This window comes from Puntigrus tetrazona, chromosome 18 (genome assembly GCF_018831695.1).
Source record: "Puntigrus tetrazona isolate hp1 chromosome 18, ASM1883169v1, whole genome shotgun sequence".
In the NCBI taxonomy this organism is placed as follows: domain Eukaryota; kingdom Metazoa; phylum Chordata; class Actinopteri; order Cypriniformes; family Cyprinidae; genus Puntigrus; species Puntigrus tetrazona.
The window spans coordinates 20,032,417-20,047,693 of record NC_056716.1 but is presented as its reverse complement, the minus strand read 5'-3'; the positions used below and the strand labels follow the sequence as shown (position 1 = coordinate 20,047,693).

General features: G+C 34.5%; 1 protein-coding gene across 1 annotated transcript in view; it reads right to left on the bottom strand.

Annotated features, from left to right (window-relative positions):
• Positions 1 to 15,277, bottom strand: part of glg1b (golgi glycoprotein 1b) — a 37,934-nt gene that overhangs the window by 7,614 nt on the left and 15,043 nt on the right. Inside the window, exons 4-21 of the mRNA XM_043216819.1 lie at positions 14,381 to 14,596; positions 12,671 to 12,874; positions 12,312 to 12,383; positions 10,854 to 11,040; positions 9,402 to 9,616; positions 9,064 to 9,185; positions 7,715 to 7,816; positions 6,117 to 6,270; positions 5,206 to 5,343; positions 5,031 to 5,117; positions 4,162 to 4,224; positions 3,973 to 4,086; positions 3,416 to 3,504; positions 3,047 to 3,164; positions 2,746 to 2,838; positions 1,115 to 1,252; positions 518 to 641; positions 184 to 326 (exon numbers count right to left, since the gene is read on the bottom strand). Coding sequence (XP_043072754.1) covers positions 184 to 326; positions 518 to 641; positions 1,115 to 1,252; positions 2,746 to 2,838; positions 3,047 to 3,164; positions 3,416 to 3,504; positions 3,973 to 4,086; positions 4,162 to 4,224; positions 5,031 to 5,117; positions 5,206 to 5,343; positions 6,117 to 6,270; positions 7,715 to 7,816; positions 9,064 to 9,185; positions 9,402 to 9,616; positions 10,854 to 11,040; positions 12,312 to 12,383; positions 12,671 to 12,874; positions 14,381 to 14,596 — 2,379 coding nt within the window. The remainder of the gene's footprint in view (positions 1 to 183; positions 327 to 517; positions 642 to 1,114; positions 1,253 to 2,745; positions 2,839 to 3,046; positions 3,165 to 3,415; positions 3,505 to 3,972; positions 4,087 to 4,161; positions 4,225 to 5,030; positions 5,118 to 5,205; positions 5,344 to 6,116; positions 6,271 to 7,714; positions 7,817 to 9,063; positions 9,186 to 9,401; positions 9,617 to 10,853; positions 11,041 to 12,311; positions 12,384 to 12,670; positions 12,875 to 14,380; positions 14,597 to 15,277) is intronic.

Genomic DNA, 15,277 nt, shown 5'->3' with positions numbered 1-15,277 from the left:
ATATATATATATATATATATATATATATATATATATATATATATATATATATATTAACAGTGATGATTTAAGTAGTTGTACAATTAACATGATATATGGTACAGTCTGATGGTCATTATAGTAACATAAAATTATACAATAATCCCTTACATATTTGTTGCTAATACACAGTGACACACATACCTGGTCTGCATACTTGAGTTTAAGGCAGGATATGACTTGACCCTCCAGTTCATTGGCGTCACTGGCTTTATTGAGTATGCTTTGACAGAACTTGGGTATGTCTGCTTTACAAGCCTTCCTCAACACTGGGTTCAACCTGTAGTCTAAAAAAAACCAAAAAGAATGAAAACACTAGTGTTACAAAAGTTGAAATAATGCAGATGCTTTAAGAAAACAAAAAGTATTAGACTCAGGGCCATGAGGTAAAGACAGAACTCAAGAGAGTTTCAGAACCACAAATGGGAGATTTAGATGGCTCAACTAGCTATAGTTATCTGAGGTGTTTGGTCTTCACCTGTGTTCTGAGTGATTTGTCTCTTGGTGATCATCTGCTTACACTTGGGATCCATCAGCTCACTGTTCTTGTTCAGCTTCAGACACTGCAGCACATTCTTAGCATCCGACTCTGTGCAAAAACGCTAAACCAAGGACAAACATGTTGTGAAGGACGAAGAAAAGGAGAAAGAGACGTAACTAGTGACCGGGCTATCTATGGAAAACAAATACAAGTTTACAGACTCTTTGAAAAGCAAGTACGTAGCCACTCAGCATGCATTTGTAGCCCGAATGACTTTAAGGCAGATTCAATCCCTCTGCAATGTCTGTAATAAGACAACGTTATGTGGTTTAAACGTTTTAACACTCTTTTCCAAATCAGGTCCGATCTCTCAGCCGCTTCACTCTGGCCCCATGTTGATCTTATTGAGTTTAAGTTAATTAAAACACCGGGGTTAAGCCATTACTATTGATCTTTGACAGTCCAGGGTACGTTTATAACCATCAGCTCATTCGCTTTGACAGGAAAGCTTTAGCTAATGGAAGAAATGTCAGGATACGACCTAAAGGAACTGCAGAACTTGCCCCAAGTTAGTTACCTGCTGAAACGGCTCACCTTGATCATCTGCTTGCACACTCTCATGAGCTGATAGTCCAGCTCTGGATCCATCATTTCGGTTTCCTGAAGCTTGAAGATCTTTTGATGACACACCTGGGATAGCTGCTTCTTGTTCTCTTTGAGACACTCGATGATCTGAGAAGAAGAGGACAGATAAAGGCCTGAAAACAGGTAATGAAGGTCTTCTCCAACGGTTGGTTAATAGGGCTCTGTTCTGCATTGCTGCAGCATTTTATTTTTTCCACTTAGGCTGTCAAGGTAAGGTTAGGCAAGGTTTCTTGTGAATAGTCATGATTAAATGCATTTTTTAAATAACCACACAAAATTAACACTAGAAACAGACAGCTCTACATATTTTCTATCCACTTTATAGGTGGTAGTTAAAGGAATTGTGTTGAAAGTAAGAACATTTCTTATTAGGGAATTTTAATGTAGGTCAGAGGGCATGACTAGACGCATATCACATCATTATTTTTTTTTATAACTAACCTAAGCTGTTACCTGACTAAGCAGGACCCTGCCAGGTTGCTGACTACTGAAAAATTGTGTTATTATGTAAACATGTGTGGTCGTATGTTAAAGTGCTCGCGGTTGTGTCAACATGATTTATGGCTGAATCATTTTTATAGCTAGGTTTTTAATGGACCGGGCGAAAAAGTTAAGAGCGTTACACATGAAAATGGAATATGTAGGAAGCAAAAAAAAATCCTACTTTGTATAACATGTAATTTGTATTTTGCATGTGTGCAAACACATGCTTTAAACTATCTGGCTTTGCATAACATGAATATTAAATTTACAATATATATATATATATATATATATATATATATATATATATATATATATATATATATATATATATATAAAATATGAATTTTGTATTTTGCTATGTGGTTTAAACCATCTGGCTGTAATGTAATGTTTTTCAGCCTTTCGTGATCTCCTAATAAGTGTTTTTAATTATTTTATGAGGACTAATGGAGGAGTTTTCCAATAAGCTAAAACAGATAAAAATCTAAATGTAATCTGCAAAATAAATTTTTATTTATAAATGTTAAAGACATATATGATGTTACAAAATTAAGTTAAATAAAAAAACAACAACAACTATGCATGCATTTAAGTGGAACTCAAGATGGCATGAAATTAATTTAAAAAAAGACTTAATAATAATGTATTCTGACATATTTTACATTTTAATTGTAACATTTTTATTTACGAGTGTTAAACACATTCATGATGTTACAAATGTTACAATTTAGAAATGTTAAAAATGTGACTTGTTTTTGAAATTTAATGACTTTTTTTTTTTTTTTTTTTTTAAGTAATGGAATTTTCTAACTGTTTTGTTGTTGAAATCTCTGGAATTTAATTAATAATATTTTGTTATTTAAATATAAATTGCTACTCCTAGTGAAAAAAAATAGAGATGCAATGTTGGAGCCTGAAAGGCATTTTCATGACCTGAAAATTTCAATAAACTTTTCTCCTATTTCCAGGTGCTCCATGACTGTGGGAATCTTCTTTCTCTAACTGGACAGGTTTCATCATGCGTCTGCACGCAGCAGCTGCAGGTGGGTGAATAAAGCTATCTAGAAAAGTAAAAGATCAAAGTAAACCGTTACCTGAGCATTTCCATAGGCGACAGAGGAACAAAGCTTGTTGATATCCTTCTTACAAGCATCGTGCAACTCAGGTTCCAGTCGAATGTCCTCTGACTGCCAATAAAGGAAACAGAGAGTGTGACATCTGAGCTTTTAGCTTCAGAAGACTTGGAACGTAGCGCACGAGTAATATATGAAAAAAATTCATGACATTTTAACGGTACTTTTAGGACATGATCGAATAAATTACAGCCCACTTTTGGTGTAGAGTATAAAGGGTCTGAACGATGTGTGCGATTTAACTTGAGTAGAGAGAGTTTACCATCTCCAGCTCTTCCACCCTCAGCTGTTTCCGACATTTGAGAGACACTCGCTGATCTTTCACATCCTGCAGAGTGTCGTTCCTCACTGTGGTGCTCAAACAGATGACCACATCCGCCCTGAGGTGGAAGAATAACCAAATGACACATGAAGAGGGCACTGAAACACTGAGGCAGAAGATATGCGCTTCAAGAGGATGAATTTGTGCGAGCGCTGCCAAAATAACAGGAGACGCACAGACAGGCCATGATGATTTAAGCCTCCGTGAAAAGATGTTACATAACAAATAAATCGCCATCGAAACTGAACGACAGATTTCAAACGGAGTTTATGCAGAACGTTTCGAAGCCTGCGAGATTTGTGAACTCACTTCTTCTTAATGTTGGGACAGAGTTTGAGTACGTCCTCTTTACAGGCCATTTTGAACTTGTAGGAGAAGCGAAAGTCCTTCATCTGAACCTGAAGGGTACACAAGCAAAAACACAGCTAAAATAGAAATACATCCCGTATCTCAAAACCTATATAAACTGCTGGATAGAACACAGTTAAGTCCACATCAGCCTGTATTCATTGTATAAATTAATGCAATTTATTGAAAGTGATAGCAGTGTTATTTGATATGTTATTATATAGATAGACAGATAGATATTGTGTATTAAAATAGATATATTGGATATGGTGTAAGTTTTATTTTTGCTTCAGTATTAGTTAACAATAACAACCATGAGCATCTAATTTTCACAATATCTCTGTATATGCAAAATGTGAAGTCAATCTCAAAATTGCAATTAATTAGCACGGTCAACATATCCATCGATAACCCAAACCAACCCAAAATCATACAGCACGGCCTCTGCTGGAACAGCATGACATTTCGGAAAACATTTCAAATTTAACATAAGGAAATTAGTTTTGTGACTGGCTTACCAGCTGGAAATGAGTGACGCCCACAGCACATTTATCATTCATTTCCCTCTGATGTTTGTTCTGCACCAGGCACTCCAGGAGATTCCCTGTGTCTATCTGATTATCAGCTACATCCTGGAAAATAGACCGATATGAGGAGTTAAAATAAAATACAGAGAATGATTAGATGTGTGTGATGGCAGTACTAACGCGGCAGTGGCTCTGGATGACCGGCTCGCAGGCTCGAATCAGCAGGGCTTCAATCTGAATGTCCTGTAAACACAACAGCAGAACCATTAATCAAGATCATTTGTTCCCAAAATCCCTAAATGCTATATATTTAAATATAAGATCTTTTAATGTAATGAAAAAAGTCTCATATTCTCACCAAGGCTGTGTTTATTTGATGAAAAATACAGTAAAAACTGTAAAATGTTACTACAATTTAAAAGAAAGGTCATCTCTTTTTAAAAGGAATTTATTCCTGAGATGCAAATTTAAATTTTTTTATTATTATTCCAGTCTACAATGTAACATGATCCTTCAGAAACTATTCTAAGCATTCATTATGATACATTTTTAACACATTTTTTTTATTAGAATTCTTTGATAAACAGAAACGTTCCAAAGAACAGCATTTTTGTAACATTTATAAAATTTGTAATATTATAAATGTATTTACTGTCATTGTTCATCAATGATTAACTTCCTTGTTGAATAAAAGTATTAATTTTAAATGTTAATATATGAATAGTTCCTTTGCAAAAACTGTTTTTTTCATTGTGCATTCCAATTAATTTCAATAAAGCATTTGGGTTATTTTTAATTTTACATTTAAATAACACAATAGATCACAAAAACATGATAAAATAATAAAAAATGTTTTAAAATAAAACAAAAAAAAAAACCCTACAGAATTATCTGTTCTTGCAAATAAACTCTTCGTATATAAACAGTAAGCAACACTACAACAGTACAGATGATACTATCTTACAAGCAATTTCTTTTCCGCCCTCACCCTTTATACCTTATCAACTCTAAGGTTATGTACGTGCTGTGGTGTGGAACAGGAAACGTACTTCAGATTCCAGCTCTGTCAGGTTGCCCACCACGTCTCTGCAGTTTGACACCAGGTCCTCAAGATGGTCCTGAAGACACTCCAGCTCCTGAGGCAGACAAAACGACCAAACGATGCTCACTGTGCACTGATGCTCACGCAAAACTAAGAGTTTCATCCCAAAACTCTTTGTGTACCTGTCCGGTGTCTGTCTTCTCACTGCACCATTTGCCCAAGTCAGTCATGCAGCGTTTCTGGAGCTCAGGGTCCAACTTCACATCCAGAGCTCTCTGGTGAAGAATTCTCTGCACTTCCACCTTACAGTCCCTGGTGAGCTACACACGGATTTACTTGATGTAAATAGCGGCCCAATTTTTTTGCAAACAATGTACGAAAACAAAATCACAAGCTCTCTCTTTTAGATGTTTGTTCTCTCATATAAAAGTCTATTTGTTTTCTGTACGCAGTAAGTAGTTCCTAGACAGAATAAACTGTAAGGTGGACCAGATTTCATGCTCTTTCATGTCTTAAAGCACCCCGATGAAGTATTTTTTTGGAAATGGTCTTTCATGCAGTGCATAACACAGCTCTGAGTGAATGAAAACACCCTGCAAAGTTTTTAATGTGAAAGTTCACCGTGTACAAAGTTCTCTCTCAAAACAAAGAGTCGACTCTGAATCATTGAAACGAGTCATCCCAAGCCGTTTCACGTTGACATATTGTCCGACCAATGAATTCTTTGCCACTAGGTGCTGCTTTAGGAGAGTTAAAATAGCGGTCTTCCCAGTAACTCTGTACCCAAAGCAGCACAGCGCTTACAAGGCATTACAGGCATGATGGACTGAAAATGAGACAAAGAGACCAATCACCGCAGATTAGCGTCACACAAAAGAGGGGTTTGAAAAAATGAATTGCTAAATGAATCATTTGGGAGCAAATAAGATAAAAATAAATGCATACTATAAAACAATGAAAGTGTTTTTTGACCTTGCATTCATGTCAATCTGTTGTTGGTGACTCCCCAAACCAAAATATGAACTCTTCATAACCCATAATCGGGGCGCTTTATCAAGAATTGACTAAAATGAACACTGTTTGTGCTTCTCACCCGTCTGCCCTGCTCTTCTGTCCGATAAGCATGGCGATAGAGGCAGGAAAACACGGCACCAGCAGGCATGAGCTCACTGCTCTCGTTCCAGCCAGGTGTGTAGCACAGTCTGGACGCGTCGTTCTGACATTTACGGTATAAGATAGGATCAAGCCTAGAGGGGGAAAAAAATACACAGACATGAGTCACATGCCTAACCAGTTTTTAACCTCAACCTCCAACTTCATGATATGAAAGTAGAATTGTAAAATCATCATAACTATATGTATACATACAGCACAGCATAACATGCACTACATTTTTTGTAAATGATTTTATTAACTTACTCAAAAGTGACAGTACTGATTTAATGCTGCAAAAGATGCTATTTTGTATACAAATAAATACAGTTCATCAAAAAAATCATCATTAAATATTTTTGGTATAAATGTTTTACTTTCCTCAAAAATATTAAGCAGCATGACTGTTTTCAGCATTACTGCTGCTAAATATAATTCTGCTGTTCTTTTTAACTTTCTATTAATCAAAGAATCCAGAAAATGTAGCATGTTTCCACAAAAATATGAAGCAGCACAACTGTTTTCAAAATTGATAATAATCAGAAATAGCTCGAGCAGCATATTGGAATGACTTCTGAAAGATCACGTGAGACAGAAGACTGGAGTAATGATGCTGAAAATTCAGCTTTGTGTCACAGGAATACATTACATTTCAAAATATATTCAAACAGAAAACTGGCAAAAATGTTATTTATAGCCCTTAATGTGTAATGCATCATAAACGGCGATTAAAGGGTACCATGCATTATAATTATTCATAATGTGTGTTGTAATACATTATATTTTGTTGTAAATAATTCTAATTGAATATGCATAGTGTAACAATGAACTGATAATTTGAGTTATTTGAGATTATACAATGCATTATAAGGTGAATTACAAGGCGCAATTAACGCATTAAAATTACTTTTACTATGGATTATACATTTTAAACTGTAATAATATTTTAAAACTGTTGCTGTATTTTTGATCGATTAAAATCATATTTGTAAAAGTCTTCCATTAGACACATGTAGTGCTAGTTGCGTGAATCAGCATCTAAAACCAGTTCACAAAAAAATTAAAAATAAAATAATCCAGCTTTTTTGCCAATATTTGGTCACAATAGAGAAGAGAACAAGAGTCTCTGTGGGGTTGTAACAAACAAAGCATCACACAGCCAGCCTGTCACAATGGACCATCAAACCAAATTGCTGCTTCAAACTGTTCTAATTAAAAACCACTTGAATCTAATGGGCTGTGAATGAAGTTATGACCATCTAATGGTTTTATTATAATGGCACTGTGTGGGCATCCTTTTCAAACCGAACAGATGAGAGAGACGGTGAAGGTCGCGTCAGACACACGAATCAAACTGCAGACGAGTGCTGCGCTATTTAACACGTACAATGATGACCTCCGACGGACTGAATGGATTTGAGCGCTCTTATTACACAAACACGCGCAAAAACATCAACTTCAAAGCATAAGAGGGGGTTTCAAGGGTCATCGGGTAAGGTCACGTAAGGAAAAAGGAAATGGAAAGGTTGGGCTGATTACTTCCAGTCTCTTGAAATGAAGTACTGCAGCTCTAGAAGACGGTGTTCACAGTCTTGAACCATCTTCTCTGTGTAAAGATGCTCCATTAAACAAGACAGAATCCTACAAACACAAATGCATTTTTATTATTTAATGCACCGAACAAAATAAACGCAGCAACAGCAACAACTTTATACCATACATTAGAAACATTATTGTAAACAAAGCCTCTCTAGAAACCATATCAAAACAAGGGGGAAAGGAGACAAATGGTGCAAGTCTAGGTATTACTCTTTAAAGAAACGCTGATACTGGCACTACTGCAGAAGTAACAAAAAAATGAAATAGTATATTTTTATTCCAACAAATCAGCTTTATCTGTAAACACAGATGGCATTATGATTATACATTAAGCTGACACAGACTACAATATTTCCACTCCATGAAATATGTTATTAAAAATTTGTGCTGGCAATGATTAATCGTGATTAATCGCATCCCAAAAAAAATGTTTTTGTTTAAATAACGCATGTGTGTGTACTATGTATATTTATTATGTATATATAAAGTAACAAACACACAGTAAATATTTAAATGTATATATTTATAATACATAAAATGTGTAATATATAAACATAACTTTTCATATACATTATATATATGTGTGAGTATTTATATACTCAGCATACACATATATTAGGTATTTTATTTTGGATGCAATTATCTGGGATTAACTGCTGCCCAGCACTATAATTAAAAATAATACATTAAATGAATGTAAAAAAAATAAATAAATATAATATAATATATATATATATATATATATATATATATATATATATATATATATATATATATATATATATATAAATATATATAAAAATATATATATTTTACTTGACAAATATTATAAAATAAATAAACAATGAATAATAATTAAAAAATGATCAATTAGAAATTAAATAAAATTGAAAAAAAAAACATCAAATAAATTTTTCGAGCGTTATACAGCATTTTTCTGTGCAGACACTGTAAACTTGACTGAGTTGCATTCTACAGCTTGAACCCCAGTTCATCTTTCTTCCTCTTATAAAAAGAGAGTGACACATTTACACTCCACACACACTTAATTGGATTTGACTCTCTTCTCTAAATCCACTGCAGTTTTATATGGTGCCAGTGAGAGTAAGACAGTATTGGTGCTTCAAACAAAGCAATGAGTCTAAATCTCTGCAGGAGTTTTATCTCACCCAAATAAATCCTGTGACAGACTACAGCTACCTACTGCTTAGCAGTTTCCACCGAGGTACAATACAACACTCGCTGAAGCTCTCATGCATGTATTCACTCTCTATATAGACATGACTCACATAGGGTCTCCGCTGCGGATGTGTTTGCAGGCCGTCTGGATCACAGACTCACAGGCTTCATTCAAAGCGCGATCAATCCGGTAATCAGCTCCGGGGTCTGCCGACTGGATAAGAGTCTGGAGCTACAAGAGACAAAAGAAAATAAGAAGATTTCTAGAGCAGCAAATCAGCATATTAAAATGATTAAAATGACACTGAAAACTGGAGTAATGATGCTTAAAAACTCAGCATTGCATCCTAGGAATAAATTACATTTCAAAATATATTACAATTGTAAAGAGTTATTTTAAATTGCAATAATATTGTACAATATTACAGCTGACTCCAAGGCTTCTTACTGCTGTCTGGCAGAGGTTGTCCACCGTGCCCTTGTCCCCACGGGCAACTCTCATGAGGCAGTGCAGGGTTCGTCCCTTGCGGTGCAGTCCTGAGCAGTGCGCCTCGATCTCTCCTCGACAGTGCAACACGATCTCAGGGCTCAGAGAGAAATCCTCCATTAGCATGCGTCTGTAGTCCAGCATCTCACCCTGACAGTCTCCGGTCACCGTACGGCCTGACATGATAGCGGTGAAACCCACGGGAAGATACGTAACAGTGAACAAACTTATTAGGTTTCGACAAATCAATAAAAATGTATGAATGAGAGCAAAGACTAGGGCTGGAACTGCACAGAATTATTCAAAAAACTATTCAAATGTATTTGTGTGATATTAACTAATTACTTTAGATTATAGATATAATAGTTGATTTTGATTTTGCTTTAATATCTTTGCCTACACTGATTATTATTTATTATGGCATTTTTATTATGGCTAATATTAAAATTCTATACCATTATGTCTAAATAAAAACAAAAAACTAAACAAATAATACAATAACAAACAATTTAGTACTTCTGTTAATATGGTACTAGTCAAATATGAGTAATCATTTTATGGTACCGCTACTACTACTACTACTACTACTACTAAATAATAATAAAATAAAAAGCACGCACAATTAAAAACTTAATAACAAATAAAAAATATTTTGTATATTTGCTCATAACCGATATGGTATTAATTTAACAGTAACAAATATAACAAGTAATCACATGATAATAATAATAATAATATTAATATGAATATGAATAAAACAAAAAAACAGTTAAATATCAAATATCCAATAAAATACATTTACACAGGCAATGAAATATCTAACATCAAACAATACCAAAACATATTTACTATTTTAAATGTAAGTGATATTTTATAATAATAATAATAATAATAATAATAATAATAAAGCGAAATGGTACTATATTAAAAAAAAAAAAACGATGATAATGATAATTTATAATAATAAAAACCAAAGACAGATACATAGTAAAAATCAAAGTAGATTTCACAATTAAATTATATATATATATATATATATATATATATATATATATATATATATATATATATATATGTGTGTGTGTGTGTGTATATACGTATGTGTTTGTTTTATATATATATATATATACATATATATATATATATACACACATATATATACACACACACACATATATATACACACACACACATATATATATATATATATATATATATATATATATATATATATATATATATATATATATATATATATAAAAACAAAGAAGTAAAAATATATAATGTAATAAAAATCAGCTTAATGTATGACAAATTTTGAAATCATCCCAGGAGTATTCTTTTTAAAAGTGCCCATTAGTATATTGGTGTGAGAGCACAGCTGTAGTACGACACTGAATGACATGAACAGACCTCTGTGAACAGCAGACTCCAGGCAGAGGAGGAGGTAGGAGAGTCTGGCCTCTCGGGCGCGAGGCATGCTGGTGTCCGGGTTACAGCGGTATTTGCGTAGGTCGGCTTTACAGGCCTTTGCAAGGGAGTAACTGACTTTATAATCTTGAGCAATGAGTTTTTGCCGAGTGGTCAGGGCGTTTCTGCACTGTGGACACAGATGCTTATTAAGTACACAGACTCTCTGACAGGACAAACACATGCACTAAACTGACCACCAACATTCCTGTGGCTTCTTCTGGACTATGACTTCGGATCAGAAACTGACATTTTATACACATAATGTTGCACGGATTATGTCGAGAAAGTTCAATTTGAATTTTAAAGTGCCGCTATTATGGATTTTTGCATTTGCATATGAATTTTCATGCAGCGTATAACACCTCTGAGTGGATGAAAACATCCTACTAGGTTTCAAATCTAAAAGTGTCCCGTGTGTACATTTATTTTCTCTCAAAAAAACAAGAGTCGGTCTGAATCGTTGAAGTCAGTCGTTTTTAAAGGATTAAGTCACTTTCAAATTCTATTTCCTGATAATTCACTCACCCCCGTGTCATCCAAGACGTTTATGTATTTCTTTCTTCAGTCGAAAAGAAATGAAGGTTTTTGATGAAAAATATCCAGGATGTAGTGAACTATAAACAATAGTAGTGGGCTATAAACAATACCAGACCGTAAATAAGGGTCCTGTCTCGTAAAATGTAAAAATATTTAATAATAAAAATGTATATGCTATGGAAAAAGTATTTTTTTTTTTATATTAAAACATCCAGGATGCACGCAAGAAATAACCATTTTAAACAATAAACTGACACAAAGACACAAATAAATATAGGACACTAAACACTGACCCAATACTTCCGTCTACGTCAGCGTGACCTTTTCAACAGAGCATGTGTGTTTATACAGAATATGCTTTTTTAAATGACTGATCATTTCGCGAGACAAGACCCTTATTCACCGTCTGGTATGCCCTTTGAAGCTGCACCGAAACTATCATTTTGACCTTCAACCGTCCATTGAAGTTCCCTATATCTTGGTGCGTTTTCATCAAAAACCTTCTTTTCGACTGAGGAAAGAAATGCATAAACATCTTCGATGACAGGAGGGTGAGGGAACTATCAGGAAATTTGAATTTGAAAGTGAACTAATCCTTTAAAATGAACGAGACGTCAAAATGTAACGTTAAGATACTGCCCGCTCATTGGTCTGAATGAAAATGCTAATTCATTCTTTGCCACTAGATGGCACTTTTGAAGCATTAAAAGCAAATAAAGTGAAAATAAAAGCATAGTATAAGAACAAGAAAATGTTTTTTTGACCTTGCATGCGACTCCCAAAACCAAAATGTGAACCTTTCATAACCCATAACAGGGGCGCTTTAAATTCAATATCTCGGTAACTAAAGATGTGCCGCACCTTTTCTGACATTGCTTCTTCGAATTTATGGTTGAACAGGCATTTGTACACTCTGCCCTCTCCCACCTGGGTCTGCAAGCGAAAAAAAGAAACATAAAACGTTAAGCACTGACGGATCGATTCAGGTCAATCGGGAGATATCCGATGCTTCATGTTAGCACATCAACACATCGGCCCACGTCTCCTCCTACACAAAGCAGCTGTGTGGTCTAATCCTGTCGTTCTGACTCACAGCACATGAGAGGCAGCTGTCAATCAAACCAGCCCGCCCCCCCTTCCGGTAAGTAGTGGGTAGTGAGTAGTGGAAGCTCGCTAATTAGGCTGCGGTTAATCGTGACGGATGAGAAGCTGACACGTACATTTTCGCAGAAGCGCTCCCGGTCGTCTCGGCAGGAGAAGTAGAGGTAGCGGTCGAGGTGGAAGTCATCCGCTGATAGTTCGGCCACTCTCATGATGGACTTTTTGCAGACATCCTTGATTTGATGAGCCTTGTCCTGCTGCTCTGCTTCTCTGACCAGAGCCCTCTCCAGACACGCAATCACCTCACCCTGAGAATGCAGGTCCTAACAGGAAGAAAAAGACAAAACACTTTGACCTCGGCACAGCTTGGTTTAGGGTTTATTTCAGGTAACAGATGTTTGACTGAAGGAATAAAAGAGAGTGAAAATGTAAACAAGTAAGATATTGCACAAAGAATGGGAAAACCAAACAGTCATTCATTCAAGATTCATTAGCATTGACGTCTATCATTGACATTAAAGTATTAATTAAAATGAATGAAAGATGAATGCTACATTTAAAATATTTATTAATCTTTGTTAATGTAAATACAGTCTAAAAATACAGTCATTCATTGTTTGTTCATGTTAGTTCACAGTGCATTGAAATGATCTGAAACTGACTGAAATTATCATTAAATAAGATTATTAAATGCTGTAAAAGTATGTAAAAGTATAACTAATATTGTTAACTAATGTTAACTTCAGAACCTTATTGCAAATTGTTACCTTTTATTTTTGTAGTTTGCTTTAATTATAATTTACATTTAGTAATGTCTTATTGTGTGTGATTTTATTATTTCATTGTTTCATTTTCATTTAGTTTTCTATTTCTATTTCTATTTTAGTAATATTAGTACGAAAAATACTAACATTTTAGCTAGTTTCTAAGAAAACATTTCTAACGTTCAATATTTTTTCCATTTTTTCAATTAATTAATAATTTTATTTTTTTTATTTCACACTAATAGTTTTAGTTAACATCAATATAACAACACTGTGAGAATGAGGAGAATGAATGAATAAATAAAAACAAAATTTAATTAAATTAAATAAAAATGAAAAAGTAAAAAAACAAAAACAAAAACAAAAACACATTTTATAAAAAATCTGATGAAGAATGTTGCCAATTTTAGATCATTGGTCCATGAGTTTAAGCAATGGCCCTGCCGTTAACAACGAACACTTCCCGAGGTCCGGGAGAAAACATCATCCAAGGTGACTGTAAACATATAACACCATAAAATAGCGTTGATAATGATATTCAAATGCCCACTCCCATAATTCAGTGTCAGAATTTAAGGCATGCGACTTAATGACAAAATAACTGGAGATATTTAAAGGCAAAAGGCACAAGAGAATGGGAGCTGTCAGTTCCTCATATAATAGTAGCTAATTACTGCATAACCCCGTGATCTAAAAGACATCTAAAAGATGCGTAAACCCACTAAGCGGCTAAATATATTCTTCATACTTGCCATCCTGCATGTTTGGCTGTCTGAGCTTATTTAGGCTATTTTAAGTCAACGAGCAGACAAGTCTAAAGTTAACTTTTTTAATTTCAGCAGAGTGCACCCGGGGGAACGAGGCAAGAGCGGTGAACGGGTGCCCATGTTCCAGCACGCCCGGAGGAATGTGGACATTTCGGGAACGGCAGAGTCACTACATCACAGAGCCATCTGGTACCGAGCCAACATCCTATGGTTTCCCAAAGGGATATTCTAGAGCTCTGCGGTTTTAAGTGGGCAAGGAGTCAAAGCGTTCGCAGCTATTATTGGAACGCGAGCTTACTTTTTCTCCGACGGAGATGCTTCCACACTGCAGGGTGTTGATGTCTTCTCTGCATTTGTCCATAAAGCCGCATATGAGCCGATAGTCGCTGAAGATAATGCTGGTCATCTTGGTGATGTACTGATGGCACTGGCGTTCAGTGACGTTCGCGCGGTGATCCACCAGGCAGGACATCAGATAGCCTTTCCCTCGCTCCTCGTCGGCACACTCTTTCAGCTGAGAAACAGATTTAAGGCTCTTTTCATTATCCGTGAGAAGAAGCAGTCAAGGATCAATGCTGCGGACATGAAGAATTTACATTCCCTATTTAATATCAAGGCAATTTCACTAATGGTAATTAAATTGTGTATTCAACCACAAATGTGCATCAACACACACACACACACACACACACACACACTTGTGAAGGGGTTAGTGGGAAACTTTTGTCTATTGAGATTCATTTTAATTACATTATAGCAGCTCAGAGTGCAGTCAAACATAAAATCACACTGCATTACAAATGTAGACGTTGGTTCCTCTGCATTGAAATTAGAGTTGCAGGACATTGGAAAAGCTATATATATCTATACATACATATACACACACACACACACACATACATATATATATATATATATACACACACACACACACACACATATATATATATATATATATATATATATATATATATATATATATATATATATATATATATATATATATATATATATATATATATATATATATATATATATATATATATATATATATATATATATATATATATATATATATATATATATATATATATATATATATATATATATATATATATACATACATATATATATATATATATATATATATATATACATATATATATATATATATATATATATATATATATATATA